The 21,269-nt window shown below is 43.2% G+C and overlaps 1 protein-coding gene across 1 annotated transcript in view; it reads left to right on the plus strand.

Moving 5' to 3' along the window:
* Positions 1–16,986, plus strand: part of MAT1A (methionine adenosyltransferase 1A) — a 73,555-nt gene extending 56,569 nt beyond the window's left edge. The window contains exons 6-9 of the mRNA XM_029609461.1: positions 6,398–6,616; positions 11,857–12,039; positions 12,500–12,633; positions 15,068–16,986. Of these exons, the coding sequence (XP_029465321.1) occupies positions 6,398–6,616; positions 11,857–12,039; positions 12,500–12,633; positions 15,068–15,170 (639 nt within the window). The 3' untranslated portion in view covers positions 15,171–16,986. The remainder of the gene's footprint in view (positions 1–6,397; positions 6,617–11,856; positions 12,040–12,499; positions 12,634–15,067) is intronic.
* The last annotated feature ends 4,283 nt before the right edge of the window (positions 16,987–21,269 follow it).

A 21,269-nucleotide genomic window follows, 5' to 3' on the forward strand; every position in this document is an offset into this window, starting at 1 on the left:
AAGCTAGGGTGAGAGAACACTGTAGAAATCTCATCTTTTTGTGACTTTACTCACTCCAAATGATGTCAAATCTTCACTGAGGTCTACTGTGCTGTTCGTACGTCTCATTCTGCATGTAAAACTGGCCCCAAAAACCTACATCACCACCAAAACCTCACATTTATTTATTTATTTATTTAAATTCTTTTACTGTACCGATGCTCAAGACCAAGTCTTATCGTACCGGTTTACAATGGAACTGGGGGAAACCAATTAACAACTATATAGAAGGTAAAGTTACATTAAACAGGGAGCAAAAACATGGGAGTTGGAAGACAGGAAAGATTTTAAACGATTACAACTGGAGAGTGATAAAATAGTCAACGAAAAACAATAGAGTAGCGAGACATATACAGATTGTTGAGTTCGGCTGGAGATTTATCATAGGCAATTATTAACATCATATTTCCTGTGGAAGGAGGAAACATGGGGAGGTAAGCGGGGGAGGGGGGTGGCAGGGCAGGGACTGGAGCAAGGAGGGAGGGAGGAGATAGGGAAATGGTTGGAAGGTGAGAGTCAATGTTGGTTGATAGAGGCTCCTTCAACGGTAAGCTTGTGTGAACAGCCAGGTTTTCAGTTTCTTTCTGAAGGAGAGATGGCAATTAACAACACTTCAAGTTATTAGCTGGCCCTCCTATAGCAATAAATAGGTGATGAGTATATGTGCAACCCCAGAGGTTCTCTCCCTCTCCCCAAGCCCAAAAATGCCCAAATTACATTGTAGTCATTTCAGGCATATCACATCACTTCACAACAGGAAAAAATGTGTAGTTATTTCCAGCATTAAAAGCATGCATTACACTATCACACAGCGCATTAATGCCCCTCATTTTCATTAATCCCACCCAAACCCCTCCCCAAACCCACCCCTTTGAAAAATTTGCATTTGCACTGTGCAATACCATAACTATCATGAGCATTAACACCATAACACATTTTGATGAATGACCCTGAAAGTATGAGAATGTTTTACTGATTTAGTTTCTACTTCTCCTCCCATATTAAACCAGGAGTATGGGACTGAGTTTGGACTCAGGAGAGGACACATGAAAGCTCTAAAGGAAGAAAGAAAGCAGCTTCCTGTGGAAAAGTCCTATGATATGCAAAGATGCGGCATTGCCATATATAACTAAAGTACTATGATGGTTTGTGTTCGGAAAGCAATAAATATAGTCCTTTGGCTTAATTTAGTTATGAGACTATCAAAGAACAGCTGTGTGGTGTACATTTACTTTCTGAAAAGCTTAATGGAATAACAGGTGTTCCATATACAGAGGGGCCATAAATCCTGTCATTGCAGTTCCTGTAGTCACAGCTTGAAGCACAACTCATACCACATAGTATACGGTTTAGAAATAAAGAGAATTTGCATTGGCTAATGAGAAAGGCAGAGATCCTGTTTTCAAAACACAGCCCTTAATAAATTCCATGTACTAGTTGATGCCTTACAGTTGGGAATTCCCAATATACATGCATTAGTGCTTAGTAGGGATGTGAATCGTTTTTGAATGATTAAAATTATCGTCAGATAATTTTAAAATCGTCCAAAATCGTTAGATATGCGATACAATACAAATGCCCCCGATTTATCGTCAGGGGCATTTGTATTGTATCGTTAAATAGGGCGCGGGAAAACCAGCACACCAAAAAAACCCTAAAACCCACCCGAACCTTTAAAACAAATCCCCCACCCCCCGAACCCCCCCCAAAATGTTTTAAATTACCTGGGGTCCAGGCGCTGCGTTGAGAAATGGCGCCGGTGGCCCTTTGCCCTTATCATGTGACAGGGCAAAGGTAGCGCTGGCGCCATTTTGTTTCCTGGCTCCCGACGTCACGCGTGCGGGAGATCGTCCCCGGACCCCCGCTGGACCCCCAGGGACTTTTGGCCAGCTTGGGGGGGGGGGGGCCTCCTGACCCCCACAAGACTTGCCAAAAGTCCAGCGGGGGTCCGGGAGCGACCTCCTGCACGCGGGCCGTATTGCCAATCTTCAAAATGGCGCCGGCGCTACCTTTGCCCTCACTATGTCATACGGCCTCCTGACCCCCCCAAGCTGGCCAAAAGTTCTGTTTGTGTCCAACGAGGGGTCCGGGAGCGGAACCGCGGTGGACCACGTGACGGCCGCGTCACTCCGACGTGACGCGGACGTCACGTGCTCCTCACAAAGGAATAGAGGAATGGCTTCCTGACTCCCCGCTGGACCACCAGGGAGTTTTGGTAAGTCTTGGGGGGGGATTAAGGAGGGTGAGGGGTTTAAATTTTTATTTAGGATCAACGATCGCGATTTCCAACGTATTCAACATAGCTATGTTGAATATGTTGGAAATCCGATCGTTTTCGCCTCATCACTTTTTTAAGTTAAAAAAAAAAAAAGTAGCGTTTTACATATAAGTTCAAAACGAATGCACACCCCTAGTTACTGACCAGCCTATTCTTATTTAATGAAATAAGTCTAGAGAGGTCCATATTCAGCAGCATTTAGAGCCCCCTGTCCTAAAATGCCAGTGGTCTTTAAGCCCTCACCTGGGCTGTAAAAAAATAAATTCTATACCACCCTTAAGTCTCCACCCCCAGATTAGAAGCCCCACTTCTGGTTAAAAGTGCACGCTACCTTTTTCCAACCTCCCCAGACTCTCCCTATATTTACCAGAAAATCTCTGGAGTTCAAGGGTGGTAGGAATGATCTTTCTCTGACAGGGCAGGGATTAAGGGGGTCTTAGAATTATTTTTGTTTACAGCCTAGGACACGCGGGGGTCATGTGGAGGGTCATATAGACTTGCTGGGCTTTGCATTCTCTTTAAAACTTGGCAGCCTTGGAGCATCGGCAGGCATTTTAGTTTTCCAATGCAGTTGGGGGAAAATTAACCACCTCTCAGTATGTAAGTAACTTTCCTAGATCAAAAAAGTGTGCAAGATTTATTTATTTGCATGCCAAAAACTTTCTTTGTATGCATAGCAGCTCATTTGTATACTTGCATTATGCCAGGTATAAGAGCCAGGAAATTACATATGGAACTTGCAAAAATACCTGCAGACTTTGTCCTAATGCGGACTGTTTGGCAATTGGTCATTGTATCTGGCATCCTGTTGCAGCTCAGGGGCACATTCTGTGGCAAAAAGTGGCAGAATTTTCAAGATTCTAGACATGCTTTACATTTCTAAAGATGCAAAAAATATAAACTTCTTACTGTAAATATATAATTATTTTAAAAATTATCATTGAATTATCAAAAAACCCCAACATTCCAAACTTTGGTGTTCGCCTCTGGATTACTTCTTTGATTCTTTTTCATTTTTTCTTCGTTGCTCTATTGCAGTTCTCTTTTTTTTTTTTCATTCTGCCTTTTCTTGGTTCCGTTTTGTTTTTCTTTCCTTCACTCTCTCCTCTTAGTCCACTCTTTCACTGCAACCTTTCTGTCTCTCCTACAGGTTCCTCTTATCTTTCCTCTTATCTGCCCCACTTCTTCTCCTGCCTTCACTCCCTGGATCCTCTCATCTCCTTTCCCCCTTTCCCCCTCTCCCCATTCCCCCCACCATCCCCTTTCCCTCTTCACCCTTTTGCCTACTGGTTTGAACCATGAAGGAAACAATAGAGAATTACGGGATCCATCGTGATTCAAACCGCGAGACTAGTCCCAGCCAGCAGAGGAGGAGGAGGTGACCTGAAGTGCCACGCTGGCTTCCTCCTGCCCCATGGGTAGAAGTATAGAGGTTAGATTGTCTGATCAGCAGTTGGGGGTGGGGATATAGTGAATTGACTGGTGGAGAAGAAAGGGGAGGGTGATAAAGTATTGATCCGTTTTTTTGTTTATTTTGGCTGGCTCATTTCATGAAATTCTACAGAGATTGCCATATTCTGTGGCAAGAGCTAGATTTTGCAGCCCTTCAATGACCATGAACTCATGGGAAGTAAGGGGTTGTGTTATCAATATGCTGCCTGCATAGGTTTGTCACCTAGATTTGTGTCCAAAGGAACACTTGCATGTATGGACTTATAGTTCTTTTATTTTTGATTTTGGGCCTGATAGTTTTCCCCTGCTCCTTTGGATTTCAAGTGCACTCAGAACTGGATATGGTGTTATGATACATCATAGAGATGTGCAGTCTCCATTTTTTCATTGTGGGGTGGGAGATGGGTGGGTTGTGTTTCTTCAGTTCATTAATTTTTTTTTTTTTTGGCTTCGTTTATTTGCTAAACCAAAATCTTCCCCATTAAACAAACCCCCAAACTGAATACAAAAAAACCCAAACAGGCCTCCAGAGTCCTGGCAGAACGATCCCAGGCCAAAGTTCTGGCACGGGGTTGGGGCCTACTTGGATCTAGCCTAGCACCAAGGCCTAGCCTGAAGTGGCCCAGTGTCAAGACCTTACCCAGAACTGCGGCCTGCCCAAAACCAGCCCAATGTTGAGGCTTATCCTGAGCTGGCCTAGGACCGGCCCTCACGTTCTCTCCTCCTCCCATCCCAGCCCCCACTTATCCCCTTTCTCAGATCCTTCAAAAAGGGTAGAAGTGATGCCCAGTTACTCCTACCCATGTCTCTGATACTTTAAAAATGACTTCCTTCTCCTGGAGAATGGTGCTAAAGTGATAGCACTTTGCCGACATCCTCTAGTATAGCTGGACTCATTTTGCTATACAGCCATATACATATCCAATCATATCATATACATATCCAATCATGCAGCAAAATGGCACTGGCTGTACTGGAGAAAGTCATCGAAGTGATGTCACTTCATTGCCATCCTCCAAACTCTCTCCGGGCAGGCCCTGGCACCAGGTAGATTTAGGTGCAGGGTCCTCAGAGGTTTGTTTTTTTCTTCAAAATGCCATGAATACAAAAATACCCAAGTTCATTCCATTTGGAACTAATGGAAAATGGCCTCATTCATAGCATTTTGGTACCTACTGTGCGTAAATGTAATCTGCTTTGAAGTGCTGGAAAAAGCAGAATATAAATAAAATTAAATAAATTTGTTGGAAACAAATGTACATCTCTAATGCATCATTCATTAATGCTCGGTCAGGAGTCATCCACCAGGGCTCTTTCTGAAACCCTGCACTCGTGGTCCTTAAATCTGACAAATAATGTCACAACTGCACAATGATTAGGAATCCTTCCCTCCAGGGGCTGTGAATGTGGCCTTTGGGGAGCAGAAGATCAAATCCAGAAAAACTAAGACCCTCCACATAACAGTGTCCAGTGCTTGCTACTGAGCCACTGAGCTGGTTCTGGACTTGTAGTTCTGATTGTCCCATTGATTTCCCTAGGAAAATCAGAACTACAAATCCATGCAGGCATAGGGGTAAAGCCAAGACTGGATTAGCGTGTTTCTTATGACAAGTAATACCCTAGCAGAAATGCCCCAAGCTGCTTAAATTCACAATGCTGGGAGTAGTCAAGGAGCAAAGGCTTTCTAACATCTTAGACACATTTCTCCTTGAAAGCAATATACATAATAAATAAAAGAAGGGAATTTTACTGACTAACAGGCAAATAAATTATGAAGCACTGCTTGAAAATAGAAGTTAGGTGCAAGTAGGCACATATTTTCTAACATTAAGACACTTCTTGTACCTAATACATATTGGCTCCTTAAATGTGAGTTCGTTTAGCTAAAATGTTATTTTTATATCCGTCTCCTATAAGAATTATTTCCTTAACCTTTTTCTTTAAAGCAGGGAACCATCAAACATATCTTCAATATTATTCTAGTTTTCTTTTACGCTTCCTTTCAATATGCCGATGGAGAACAGTATTAGAAACCTCAGCTGTCTGAGACTGCAAGTCCGCCTCTCTCTCTAGGACTGTTTTCAAAGCAGCTGATAGATTAGAACTGCCTCCCAGTGCCATTGGTATCAGGATTGAAAAAGTCTTGGGACAAATGCAGTGTCCTTAACAGTGGGAAAGTGAGATTAAAGTTGGAAGCAGGTTCTGTGATGCTGCCACCGGTAGGCCAGTGGGCAGACTTGATGGCCCATGTGATTTTTATCTGCTGTCAGTTTTTAATTTTCTGTGGCTTGCCACAGATATATCTTATTGTTGCAACCTTCTTTTCCTAACTAGATTGTTAATGCTGAGCATTAAAATATAGAGATTTGTTAATTAGCAGATACATACCATTGATATGATACTGTACATGGACAGTTGGATATGTATATGTATATTAAATAAATATCTATCATAGATAGATGAACTAAATACATTGAAAGGAATTAGTGTTAGTCCCAACAACTTCCAGTGAATATACAGTGGCTAACATCTTTTTAACAAATAGGATTTTAAATGCACATTATAGTATATGATATGCGAGCTGTTTTTCTCTGCTTGTTTGTGGACACTGGTTTCCGTCCTACTCAGGTGACCGTTAAGTATGTCCAGGAGAATGGGGCCGTCATCCCAGTGCGTGTGCACACCATTGTGATATCTGTGCAGCATGATGAAACAATCTCTTTGGACGAGATGCGCCAAGCCTTAAAGGAACACGTGATCAAAGCTGTGGTTCCTGCCAAATATCTGGATGAAAAAACAATTTACCACCTGCAGCCCAGCGGGCGTTTTGTCATTGGAGGCCCCCAGGTGAGTTTTGTTTGTCCTTACCTGGCTGCTCACTGCTTAGTGCAGGGGTCGGCAACTCCAGTCCTCGAGTGTCGCAAACAGGTCTGGTTTTCAGGATATCCATAATGAATACGCATAAAATAAATTTGCACACAATGAAGGCATTGGCCGGAAATATATTCATTGTAAATATTCTGAAAACCAAACCTGTTTATGGCACTTGAGGGCTGGAGTTACCTACCCCTGGCATAGTGCAAAAAGGTGTTTCTAACTACAATTTTGTCTGTACTCAACACAATTCATACTAGAAAGGAAGTAACAGGAGGCAAGCTCTTTTGGATACAGTCATAAAGCAGTACTATTTTTCTCAATATTCTGTATTGGCATGAAACATTGTGGAGAGAGCTCTGACTAACATTGTACTTTACAGGATTTATAGATAGTTGTTAGTTTGTTAGCTTACTTTGGGTCTGATTTACTTAAGCTTTCTTCCCATAGACACAGAAAGGAAAAAAAGTCTTAGTAAATCAGGTCCTTTGAGTCTTTTTTTCAGAGCCATTTACCTACATAAATCCATGTTTTATGCATGTAAATGGCTGTATTAAAATAGCCTGGGGATCAGGTTGCAAAGAAGCAAAGGTTGGATTTTCAAAGGCCTGCGCGCATAAAACCCGGGGTTTACGCATGTGGCCGGGCCTTGTGCGCGCCACACGAATTTTCAAAGAGGCCTGGCCACAAGTGTAAATATAGGTATGCGCACAAGAGCCAGGCCTCTTCAAAGGGGCAGGCCGGGAGGGTGGGTTTTGGGCAGGGAGGGGCGGGGCAGTGGGCTGGGACAGCAGCATTGTACACCATCCTGGGGAAGTGTGTGCTGGCGCGCATTAATTGCTTCTGCTCCCAAGGAACAATAAATAAAAAAATTAGGGGTAGATAGGTAGGGGTTAGGGGTCGGGGTGGAGAGGGGAAAGGGAAGGAAGGTTGGGGAGGGAACTCGGGAAGGTCCAATTGTGTCGCGGTGTGTACTCTTATGAAATTCGCCCCCCCCCGCACGCGCGCCCGCATATGTGTGTGCGGATTATAAAATCTGGTGCGCCTGTGCGTGCGGCCCATGGATTATATAACATGTGAGCGCCGGCGCGCCCATGTTATAAAATCGGCGCGTCCATGCGCGCACGTTACAAAACCTACCCCATATATATAACCTGATTATACACATGCTTTTATGTGAGCAGGAGAGAGGCATTCTTGGGGACAGAGGGGCAGAGTTTGTACTTATGCACATTGGGGTTCAATATTTAAAGGTACTTATCTGAATAACTTAAAAGTTATCCAAATAAATGATAACTTTAAAATATCTGCACTATTTATTGGATAACATTTATCTGGATAAGACATTAACTGGAAAAAACTGATCCAAATTAATGGTAGGAATTTTGGGGGCATTCTGGGGCAGCGCTGAGGTAGCCAAATAAGTTACTCAGCTTTCTCTAGATGTGTGCAAGAGGAGGGTTAAAGTACTTTAACTAAACAGGCAATATTCAAAAGATTAAAAAAAATAAGGTGAGCAGTTCTCCCGGCCTAATACCCCATTCCAGCGAAAGCAAGGCTGGCTCTACTCAATTATCCAAACTCTTTCCTCTTCCGCACCAAAGAATTGTAAGTAGTAAGTTCCTTTGCAGGCTTTTAGATCTGGAAAGCTTCTCTCCCCACCTCCCGCAGAGCATTGCTGGAAGTGCTGGGAGCTGGATGCATATTCTGATAACTTGGGGTGTCTGGGTAGGGCAGTAGAGTTAGGATGGAAATGATGGGTAGGTGGGCAGTGGAGAGTGACCCTTTGATTGGGAATTTAACCGACCTTATGTCTAGAAGTTTTGGAGGGAAGGGGGGTTGTGAGAAGTGAGGCTTTTTTGAGCTTATAAATCTACAACGATACTCACAATTTCTGGGGGGCTTGGGAGGATGGGAGATCTGTCGGCTGTGCTGGCCTTGCTTTGCTTTTATTGGGATGGGGGATCTGGCCAGAAGGCCTGCTTAGCTGACATTTAACCAGCGATATTCAAAAATAGCGGTTAGGTTTCAAACTTATCCAGGTACGTATACCTATATAACTTTATTCATCAAAATTCAGCAAGTCTTTTATCCCGCTAATTATCTTGGATTATTTATCTGGTTAACTCTAGCTGGGTAAATTATCTGTTTTAGACTTTTTTGAATATTGGCCTTGTATTTTATTTTAAAAAGAATGTATATAAGTTCATGTGTGCAAGTTACGCCCTCGATAGTGCAGGGGTAACTTAGTGTGCAGGTGGATCTGTGAGCGTACTCAGGTACTTGTGTGCAAGTTTTCAAAGCAAACTTATGTGCATAAGTCGCTTAGAAAATTTGGGGGCGATACACACAAACTGTACCTCATCACGTTTGTTTCTTACTCTCTTTTATTATGATCTACTGGTTTCTTCCTTCTCTTTTGGGCTTCCAGTTTAATCGGAACCAGCCTCTACTGGACTCTAGTGTCAGGAGCCTCCATTCACAATTACATGGGTTTTTCCACCTATTTTTATACTGTCCTCCTACCTCAGTCCAGTGATCACAACGGCAGTCCCCTGCCAAGGATAACAAACCATGGCAACTTCCAAAACTTGGCTATTTGTAATCCAGACTGAACAGTTGATTTAATGTTTGTAGAATAGAAGAACACAAGCATAAATAAATGCGGCTCCTAAAACTGACCACTAGGTGTCACCATTGACTGAAAAATTTCTCCCCACAGGCACTATGAATGCTGCTTCTGCAGGTCTTCTGCATAGCAGTGCAGAATGCTACCCCAAGTCACCTGACTGACCCTTCTTTCCTATTTTTTCTGCCAGAAAGAAATAGATTTTGCAGCTGTCTAGTGTGATGCAATGTTATTGCATTTAAAGCATTCTAATTAAACATGACTGGAAAACTGCACTCTATGGAGTATACAAAATTTCCAAGGGTGTTCTTACCTTCAGCACTTACCAAGGACAAAATGCACTCACAATGTACTTCCAGCGCCCTCTCCCTCAATAACTTTCTTTGAGGAGTGTGGATTTCTCTCTTGCTGATTCTATGTCCCCCTACCCAATCACATGCAGTCCTCCTCCCTCCTCCTTCACTCTCTACCTCAGTCCCGGGACAGTGCTTTCCCTCCATTACTCTCTCACCTTGGTGTAGTTCTAGACCTCCTCCTAACTACTCACCCATTGTAGGTCTTTCTACCTCTCCCATTTATTCACCTCTGAGACAATCCTCTCCCCAGCCACTTTCCATTATTCAGTCGTCATCTTCTTCTCATCCAATCATCATGTGACCTGTCCCCCCACTCACTCATCTTCATTCTCTGACCCACCCACACCTCACTTTCTGCTATCACCCCCACTTACTTACCCACTCTCCTCCTGTCCCCTCTTCCATTCACTCTCTATTTCTCATACTCTTCTAATTCTCTCACCCCTAGTCCTCTCACATTGCTTTTCTAGCTATTCCCATTCCAGCTTCTGCATTCTTTCTTTCCTCCACAACCCCAATAGGTCCTAAGACTTTGCCTCTTCCAATGGGCATCAATCGGGGCCTTCTCCTCTGATGATCACTTGGCTCCCATAGTTCATGTACCGGCACGGCCTGGGGAATCCTGCCAGCCACACTGTTCTAGCTGTTTTATGCTTGTATGCTTAATTTCCAGTTACCCACATAAATTGCCACTGCCAGGAAAGTTCCGCACGTAAATTCCTGCAGATGCACCAATGAAAAATTGCACAAATGGACATATCATCAGGTGTATAAGGTATTCCTACAGTACGTTACAGTAAAGAACCCCTAATAATAACTGAGAAGACAGTTATGAGCTGAATTGTACAACTCTCAAGTAAAAATGATAATTATTTTGTCTTTTGATTCGATTTATATTAGGTTTTTATAAACATGCTTTACTAAAAGTTATTTTCATTACAATGTGTCCACAGTATTATCTGTACTTTTTTCTTTTAATACTGTCCTCTGTAGAATAACAACTTATACTCACCTTTTTCTCTGTTCCATAGTGAATTTAATGCTGATTAAGTAAATTCTTCCTTATTCTGTTTTCTGTGCTTCATGCTTCTTCTTTTGGAGCCCTGACTCCTCTAAACATTGTGGGGTCAATTTTCAAAGGAGCACGGCCGTCCATGTGCGCAAGGTTCCCGGCGCGCGCACATGGACGCGGCTATTTTATAACACGCATGTGTTGGCCCGCATGTGTTATAAAATACAATACCCGCACGCACATGCGTGGTGGATTTTAACATCCGTGTGCGCATGTGCGGGTGGTCGGCCTCCTCCGCGCAAAGGGGGGGGGGCATTTTCAAAGCCCACATGCTGCAGTGGGACTAGGGCTTCTCCAGTTCCCTCCCAGTCCGCTCCAATTAAGGAGCGGACTGGGAGGGAACTTCCCTATACCCCTACCTAACCTTTCTTCCCTATCCCCTCTTCACTCCAACCCCTAACCCCTTCATAACTACTTACTAATGGCGCTGTCCCAGCCCGCCCCCTGCTCCGCCCAGACCCCGCCCCCGTCCCGTCCCTTTTTTTAGGCCCAGCACTTGAGTGCATATCGGTGGTTATACACATGGCCTAGTTCTTTAGAAAATGCACACAGTGCACGCAGGGCCCGGCCTCTCATGTAACTGCTGGTATTTGCACGCTCGGCCCTTTGAAAATCGATTCATGTGTGTCTTGCAGCAACACTTATTGGTATAAACAGTTTTACCATCTGATGAAATGTGAAAATGCAGAAAGTTTAGAAACATTGCCCTATGGCAATCATAGATTTTTTAAAAACTGTGGAAGTACCTATTCAGTCACTTCCCGGTTAGCAAAGTTAGCCAGATAACCTTATCCAGCTAACCTTGGAGGTATATTCAATAGTTCAGCTGCTCTATTGAATATAGCTGACTATCTTAAAGTTATCTGGCTAACTTTAGGACAGCTCTTTCGCCCAACCAGACTTAGGTAGATAAGTTATCCAGTTATCTCTGAATATTGGAGTTAGTCAGATAACTTAGCTGGTTAAAGTAACGATTCCCTGAAATGCCCCTAAATTTCATCCAGATAATAAGGTAATCAGATAAAATATAGCTGGCTAAATGCCCAAATAGTCATTTGGCTGAGTTATCTGTCTAAATGCTTCTCAATATGGACCTCATATTTTCTAAGTGCTGGTCTCGGTTACAAAAGGTAACACTTCCTTTCTAATGTTATAGGGTGATGCTGGGGTTACCGGTCGAAAGATAATTGTGGACACTTATGGCGGATGGGGTGCCCATGGCGGAGGTGCCTTCTCAGGCAAAGACTATACGAAAGTGGATCGATCGGCAGCATACGCTGCACGGTGGGTTGCAAAATCTTTGGTGAAAGCAAAGCTGTGTCAGCGTGTTCTGGTCCAGGTAACATTTGGATGAATTTTGTGGGGAGGGGTGGGATGGAGAGCTGGTGTAGAAAATTTTAACTTTTTCTTGTCTCGTTCCCAAGTTTTTTGTGTTTGGCATTGATTGAAGTGAAGTTGAATGCTTTTGGGGGATAATTTTCAAAAGGAGGTATGCACGTAAAAGTAGCACACACCATAGCAATTTTCAAAAGCCCACTTATGTGCAAAAAGTGCATTTACCTGCATAAAACCCAGTTTTAAGCATGTAAATCCTTTTGAAAATATCCCCTTAGTCTTTAATGACAATCAGTTTGTGCATCTGTTTTTCTTCCAGTATTTACTAATATCATTTAGTTTTATGTCCTAATATTCAGTAACATTCTGTTGTGGAGAATATGCTTAACCAATCAAATGGGTTGTCTCTTTAGACAGTTGCCAGCTACATTTATATAAGTAATGGCTCCTTTCTTCCTCTTAAGGTTTCTTATGCCATTGGAGTGGCTCAGCCTCTCTCCATTTCATTATTCACCTATGGAACCTCCCAGAAGACAGAAAAAGAGCTACTGGATATTGTAAATCAGAACTTTGACCTTCGACCTGGAGTGATTGTCAGGTAAATGGCAGACATGGATATATCTTTCTATTTATATATCTATTGCTTTTTTCAACTAAGATATCTTTTAGCAGATAGAGATAGCAGGAAGGAAGAAGACGATTGCTTGAACTAGGAACCCTGGTTTGTAGTCTGTGGCCAGATTGAGAAGGAAAGGGGTGGGGCGGGGGGGGGGGGGGTTAGATTTAGTGAGAAGGCTCCTGGTGCATTAAGTCTAGCGACCAAAGCAATACTTTTACTGCAAGTCTGGTAGCTTATGCCACCAGCCATACCATCAGAGCAATGCTGGATACGCCAGGAGCCGGACACAAGATCTGAGCTTCTAGCTAGCATTACATTGTTGAAGGTGGGGTAGGAGGGTAACACTGCATTTGGAGGGGGCTAGAGGAGAGAGGGCAGGGTTCAAAATTCTGCAGCCCTTGCAATACATATATTTTTTTAACTTTCGGGGGGAGGGGGCTGAAAGCTTATCGAGCCTAGAGGCCCGCAACTTTAGTTATCATTTTGGGGGAGCTGAGGGGAAAGGCACAGGATTCGGCTGTGAGGCCCTCACGGGAGGTGTTTTTTTATAGAGATGTGCATTCGTTTATCATGAATTAGGCAATTTCAACGAAATTGCCTAATTTGTAGTGGTTTGGGGGACCTGAACCATGAAACGGATTTTCCCCGAACTTCGGGGAAAATTCATTTTTTGGGTTAGTGCGGGGGGGAGGGGCACATTTATTTAAAAAAAAACAAAACACCCCAACCCTTCAAATTTACTGTATTACAATCCCCCTACCATCCCGATTCCTCCCCAAGACTTACTAAAAGCCCTGGTGGTCCAGCGGGGTCTTCAAAATTGAAACAAATTGGAAAACCTTTTTGTTTTGATGTTTATACACAAAATGCACTATTCTTACTGATTTATTCATAATTTATTTTGAATCTATTATTTATGTAATAGACAATTGCTGCAACGGATCTGCTCATTTCTGATATATATATATATATATATATATATGATGCTAATAAACAGTTTATGGAAAAAAAACCTCCTGCCGCTCACATCTGGACATGGCCAAATAACTTATTTGGAGTTAGCTGAATACATTATTTGATTATCTCAATCTACCCCCGGGATGCCCCCAAAACACCACTACATTATCCATGTAAATTTTAGCCGGATAATGACTTATCCGGCTAAAATTTTAGACAGATAAGTGATGAGAATATTGGTTTCTAGGGATCCTTATTTATCCCATACCTTTTGAGTTCTGTTACAATATTTGTCTTCATCATCTCTTCTTGGAGAGCAACCCAGGCATCTACCATCCTTTCTGTGAAGAAATATTTCCTGACATTGTTCCTGAACCTATCCCCTTGAAGTTTCATATCCTGACCCCTAGGCCAACAACTTTCCAAATGATTGTTCCGTGGTGCTTCATTTTCAAACTGTTTGCAGCTTTATGTATCACTTCTACCCTCTTTTATAGCAGAATCATGAGAAGTAGGTCAAAGTCATGATACATCAAGAAAGATGTGAATGAAAACCTCTGAAAGAACAAAAATCACCCATCATTTATTTTATTTATTTATTAAAAATTACTATTTACCATGTTCTAGTCCCAACACCAATCAAAGTGTTGCATATCAGTTGAAAATGCAATACATAAAATAAACTAGGCTTAGAATTCCCATCCCACAGACCCTCTGTGAAAAAATATTTTGAAGCTGATTTGATTCTAGGAGGAAATAATAGAACAGCCCTTATATAACTTTCTCTAAAATGAATTTGAAATCCATTCTATAGTAAAAAATGATTTTCTGCCCCATTTTGGATAAAATAGTGCATATGCCATGTTAATCTACTTGAATGCAGAGGAGTAAAGGTCAATAAAAAATATAAGGTGGTACCATTTTATTGGTCAACTTAATACATTTCTTACTAGCTTTCCTGAAAACTAGTTAAGAAATGTATTCTTAGTCCAATGAAAAGTTCTACCTTAATTTTTTTATTTTTGTATACTGCTGCATTATCTAATTAATGCAGAGGGAAGTATGACGGTATAGCAGAAGGTGTAGGTAACTATTTACAACCCTCCTTTGTGCAAAATATTCATAGACTGTGTTTGTGTAAATAATTTCTATTACCTACATAGTAACCTTAAGTTATTGTGATAGGATCTGTCTGGAGTTCTGGTACTTGCATAAGAAGTTACAGGGGAATACATAGGCTTGAGTGGTGATAAGTACAGTTGATAGCATATTCCACACCATGATTTAAACACTAATAATCTGGCATTTGGAATGTAATGGGTACTAGCATGATCTGAGTCATCCAACAAAGGAGGGACTAATATCTGCACAATGCTCTAATGGTGATTATGAAGCATGAAGGCTAGTTGAATAAGTTAAACATTAAAATTAAACTCTAGTATTTTTCTCCTCACAGGGATCTTGACTTAAAGAAACCAATTTATCAGAAGACAGCTTGCTATGGTCACTTTGGCAGAAGTGGTTTCCCGTGGGAGGTACCCAGGGAGCTCCAGTTTTAACAGTAACGGGATGACAGCTTCCCCTCTCTGACCAGAACAGAATAAGATTTTGCACTACAAGATCATTCAGAAATCTGACACTTCTAACTCAAGGAATTTAAAATTCAGATGTGACCTCATAGAACTACATGCCTTCATCTGCAATGGGATAACTTTTAATGACAGATTTTGCTTTAATGCAAACAGAAAGCACATTTCAATCTGGAGGAACATGCCTTGGTATTTTGTTCTACTCTAACAGGATTATGAAACCTACAAATGTCAAGAGTGTTTCTGTACTGCTGCTACATTGGTAATGCTTACCAAAGGAAAATGTGACTTTAACACACTACTAACTTTGGACCTGATCTCTCTTTCAGTGTCTTCTGAAATTGTAAGTGCAGTATTTGTACATAAAGACTTCAGATGAGAAAACTTTTGGTCCAGAGATCCAGGATGACCTGATCAGAATGATGAGATGTTTAAGGGGTCCAGTTTCTTTGTTGGTGTTCTGTATGTTTTGGTATTTGGCCAGCTTCTCATTTAGTTGTTTTATGACTTACCTACAAGGACATCTTTGGCTGCTCTTAAACATTGAGATTGTTGCAAAGGTTATTGCCCTATGCTATTAAGAAATGGCCCATTTCAAACATTATGGGTCATCTTCTACTTGTAGAGGAATAATATGCACCAGAAAAAAATGAATTAGTCAAGCCGATATACCAGTTCAGATCTCATTGCAGGAGTTACATATTGTTTCAGCAGGTCAGAAGTTTGTCAAGAGTATGTGACAGGGGCATGAATGAAACAATTTGTTTTGGTTCCTTTAATTTTTTTTCCATTAAAAAACATTTAAACCCCCAAAACAAAACAAAAATTAACTAATATCAGCATCCTTGAGGCTGGACTTCCACTCCCCAAGAAATCCAGCTTGGGACTCTCCAGGGCACCCTGGTCCTCCTCCTCCAGCTCCACAAAAGAAGAGTCAGGATCCGTACCTTTTCAGCTGGGCTTAACTGAGCTCATCTGCAACCTTCCCAGGTTCCTCTCATCCCTTGCCCACTCCCCCAAAAATTGCTGGGGCCAGGGAGCACCCTGGCTCAAACTTACCCCTTCCATGGAGGTTGCTCTGGTCTGAGAGGGAAGATGAGAAGGACCTTGTGTTGAGGCGAGGGTTCTGGGAGGGGACACTTTATATTGACAAGGGGATGTGGTAATGGATGAGGATCTTATGTTAGAGGAGTCTAGGTGGAGGGCTTATGTTGTTGGAAGTAGGCATGGAGGCCCTAAATTGAATTTGGAAGTAGGTGGTAGGTTTCCCCAGGCTAATTGGCCCTTTAGCTTTCGACTGGTTAGTAAAGGAGAACCTGAAGGATACAGTATATGCGTTCGCTCTGCAAATACTTATTTTGATATATCAGGTGCTAAAAATGAATGTCCCATGCTTAATTTTTTAAAAAGTGCTAAAATCAGAATGGGGCGGCCCAACCAACTTTAGGCAGGGAAGCATAATAATGCTGCGGGAAGTATGGCAAAATCTGGCATTTCTGTGGAACCAATGCAGGAGATCCAGTTGGCCAGCGACACATTTCAGCTCCCTCCCGTGCTGATTGGCTACAGGATAAGGAGGAGGAAAATGAAATGTGTTGGGCTGCGCCCTCTCTTTCCACAGACCTGGGTCTAAATGTTGCTTTGAACTGCAGAAGATGCTGTACAGCATTTCAAAGCAGCAGTTGGAACAGATGGCAGAGGAAGAGGAGGAGGATACAGCCTGTGTCACCACCGCTCTCCTCCTGCTGCTGATCAGCATAGGACGGGGGGATCACCAAGCTATAGTGGGGGGGGGGGGGGGAGTGACTAGAGGGGATGGAGGGATGCTGCTGGTCAGACTCATAGTTTAGGTTGGGAGTGAAAGGTTAAAATAGAGGGTGGAGACAGGGGAAATTAGAGAAGGTGGGGAGGAATAATATGGGGGCGGTGGGAAGCAAGAGAGATGGGTGGGAGGCAGGGGGATAAAGAGAATGGGGAAAGAGGAAGGGGTGAGGGTGAGGGTGGAGCTTGGTTGGCTTTGCACCTCCCCAGCCGAAAAGACATTTTCCACTGGATTATAGCATTTTTTTTTAGCACAAACTCCTCATAGGTTATAATCAGTAAGTGCCATAGCTCAGTGTGTAATCTTAAGTCTACATTTAGTTTTCATATTAGAAACTATATACTGAATAAAGTCTTTGGTCCATATGGTTCAGCCAGTTGTCAGCTGCATTCTGACCAATGTTAGGTTTCCAGTTTGCTTGCATTTATATACTTTTTGTTCATGGTTTCATAATACTTTATTCAAGTGCTTAAATGCTGAAAACCCTAAATAAAAGATGCTTCAACATTTGGAGCCTTAAAATAAAGAACAATGAAAATTCGAGTCAAAAAATCTTATACTATGAAATTGGAAGCTCTAGTTATATAGAGCCCAATATTTATTTAGCCGGATAAGTCAGACTTATCAGTAGCGACAGATTTAAGATTTTGCCACCCCTGGTGTTGTTTTCTGCCCCCCCCCCTTGTCCCGTCCCCCCCACACACCCAAGGTTGGACCACAGGGAGCAGAAGATGTAAAGCGCAGTCCCACAGTTTTCTGCAGCAGCTCAGGGTATTCAGTGGCAAAAATTAGAAAACATCTTGAAGCAAATTGGCAAACATTTCTATCTTTTATACAACAGTATAAAAATAGTTTTCCAGACTTCCTTGTGTCAAATTTATTTTCTTTTTATTGAGTGAAGAAAAGGGATCACAAGCATGAAGAGAAGCTCAGGGCTGGGGAGAGAAAAGGAGGAGGAAAGGAATGGGTTGAAGAGAAGGTGAGAGAACTCAGGATGGAGGAAGGGAAGGAGAGAGCGGGATTGAGAAATGGCAGAAGGGAGGAAGAGATGTCAGGGAGTGGGTTCCAGGTTCTGGGGAGAAGGGAGAGATAGGATGGAGGGGAGGTTCCTGGGGAGAAGGGAAAGATAGGATGGAGGGGAGGTTCCTGGGGAGAAGGGAGAGATAGGATGGAGGGGAGGTTCCTGGGGAGAAGGGAGAGATAGGATGGAAGGGGAGGTTCCTGAGGAGAAGGTTGAGATAGGATGGAGGGGAGGTTCCTGGGGAGAAGGGAGAGATAGGATGGAGGGGAGGTTCCTGGGGAGAAGGGAGAGATAGGATGGAGGGGGAGGTTCTTGGGGAGAAGGGAGAGATAGGATGGAGGGTAATTTCCTGGGGGAGAAGGGAGAGATAGGATGGAGGGGAGGTTCCTGGGGAGAAGGGAGAGATAGGATGGAGGGGAGGTTCCTGGGGAGAAGGGAGAGATAGGATGGAGGGGGAGGTTCCTGGGGAGAAGGGAGAGATAGGATGGAGGGGAGGTTCCTGGGGAGAAGGGAGAGATAGGATGGAGGGGGAGGTTCTTGGGGAGAAGGGAGAGATAGGATGGAGGGGAATTTCCTGGGGGAGAAGGGAGAGATAGGATGGAGGGGAGGTTCCTAGGGAGAAGGGAGAGATAGGATGGAGGGGAGATTCCAGGAACGGGGGGATAGAATCTGAGATCAAAAGAGGAAGGATCTGAATTGCAGGGGGTGGGGGAGAGAGGGTTGAAAGGTGGGAGGTGTCCTTACCACGCTTCAGTCCTACTGCCCCCTTGTATCCCTTCTCTCTAACTATGCACCCAGTCTGATATGTACACAAACACCAATCCCTTCTCTCTCACACACACATATATGCCACCTCCCCTCACCCTCCCCAGCCTCTCCCCTCACCCTCCAATGATCTTCACTCAGCCCCTCCTAACCTCCCCAAAATGATCCCTCTTTGCTCTTTCTGCCACAGGCTCACCCCCTCTTCCCGTCCTGTTCCCTGGAAAGGAAGGGCTGCATCAGGAGGCAAAGGACTGTGCTCCGCTGAGTGAGATTCAGCACAGCTGAAAGGCAGCAAATCTTCAGCCGGCCCTGCTGCGCCAGGCACAGGGCCTAGTGTGCACATTAACAAATCCAGGCCTGCTTACCAGGCCAAGTGGTGCCGCTGAATATCCGGCTACACTCAGTGGGTGCCATTCAGGGGCAGGGACTAGGTGGATTGGGGAGGAGTCGAGTTAGCTGAATCCTCTTAGCTGGTTAACGTTAAGATAGCTGGGTGTATTCAGAGGCGCTGCTGCGCCATTGAATATCGCGGCTAAGTTAGCCTGATAAATGCATCCAGCTAACTTGCCGAGCTGCACAGCAGCTCAATTTGGACCCCATATTTGTTACAATCACCTATATCACAGTATTTAGAATCAGCTCATCTGGTCACGTAAGTATTGTTTTAGGGATTTTATGTGTATTAGAAAACTTGCTCATAAAAAGCCTTTTCAAATTCCCAGAGCTTTCAACACAATTTGCTAGGTGGATTTTTGCTGGGTATTTTTTGTCAACATGCGCTTGTAAATAGGAAAGCAAAGCTTTTGCTTGATATTGGATATTTCAGGTTTCATATTCAGAAAGTTTTGGTAAAAGGCCATGAAAGGGTCCAACACTGGGATGAAAATGCACACACAAGTTAGAAAACTAAACTCCACAGATAGGCAGTAACACAAGAATGGTACATCACAACCAGAGTGCTTTAAATGAATGTCTTCCATCTAGAAGAAAGGGACTCAAATTTCTGTTCAATTTGTAACTTGGCTGGAATGTGGTGAGACCTGCTGAGAAAATGCAAAATAGTAAAATACATTGTAGATATCCGCAGATAATGGCCAGTGGGCCCACCCAGTCTGCCCAGTTATCACTGCTTACTTTGCTGTGGCTAAGGATGTCTCCTGCCAGTTATACAATTATGTTTCTTATTTCCATTTTGTTTTGTTTTCATGACTGCCTATGCTCCTCTTGCCCCAGTCTTTGTCCTTTTCACCTTCTGTTATGCCAAGGATATCTTCCAGTTGTCAGCTGCCCTGGAGAAGGTACAGAGAAGGGCAACCAAAATGATAAAGGGGAAGGAACAGTTCCCCTATGAGGAAAGGCTGAAGAGGTTAGGGCTGTTCAGCTTGAAGAAGAGACGACTGAGGGGGGATATGATAGAGGTCTTTAAGATCATGAGAGGTCTTGAACGAGTAGATGTGACTCGGTTATTTACACTTTCAAATAATAGAAGGACTAGGGGGCATTCCATGAAGTTAGCATGTGGTACATTTAAGACTAATCGGAGAAAGTTCTTTTTCACTCAACGCACAATAAAGCTCTGGAATTTGTTGCCAGAGAAGGTAGTTAGTAGTGCAGTTAGTGTAGCTGGGTTCAAAACTGGTTTGGATAAGTTCTTGGAGGAGAAGTCCATTAATGGCTATTAATCAATTATACTTAGGGAATAGCCACTGCTATTAATTGCATCAGTAGCATGGGATCTTCTTAGTGTTTGGGTAATTGCCAGGTTCTTGTGGCCTGGTTTTTGGCCTCTGTTGGAAACAGGATGCTGGGCTTGTTGGACCCTTGGTCTGTCCCAGCATGGCAATTTCTTATGTTCTTATGTTCTTAAGTTTGACTACCTGCAAGATATCTTTCCTTATCTAAGTTCATTTTCTTGTCTCCCTTCGCTGGTCTTTTACAATTTTGGGCAGATGAACATATAAGTTTCCTTACCTAAACCAGTCTCAGGCCTTTCAGTTCTTTTACCCAAACTCTTCTCATCCCTGTTCTTACCACTTGCTGTGATGCGTGACTTGTGGAGAAGAACTTGGAGGTTGTCATTACCCTGGGTGTTTTTGGGCTCCATATATTTGGGTTTTGTCAAATAGCAACTGGCATTAAAGGGTCTATTCAGGAGGCATGTGGTGTAGCCAAGAAATATGGCTCAAAAAAGAAATTTGGGGTGTGCAGGAGGAGAAACCACCATAGACGTTCCATTCCGCTTTGCCCAAAGACCGGTCCAATGTTATTTATCTAGACACTTGCATGACTTTCATTTGCCTCCAGGGTTTCAACTCTAAATATATTTACTCCAGTTCAGAGCTTAAGCATCGGAATGGGGTGGAGCATGCCCCCCCCCCAAAAAAAAATAATTTCAGCTGGCAAGCATTAGCATTTCCCTCTCTTCCAACCACCCACCCTCCCAGGAGAGCACATTTCCCCT

Source organism: Rhinatrema bivittatum, chromosome 7, assembly GCF_901001135.1.
Source record: "Rhinatrema bivittatum chromosome 7, aRhiBiv1.1, whole genome shotgun sequence".
Taxonomy (NCBI): Eukaryota; Metazoa; Chordata; class Amphibia; order Gymnophiona; family Rhinatrematidae; genus Rhinatrema; species Rhinatrema bivittatum.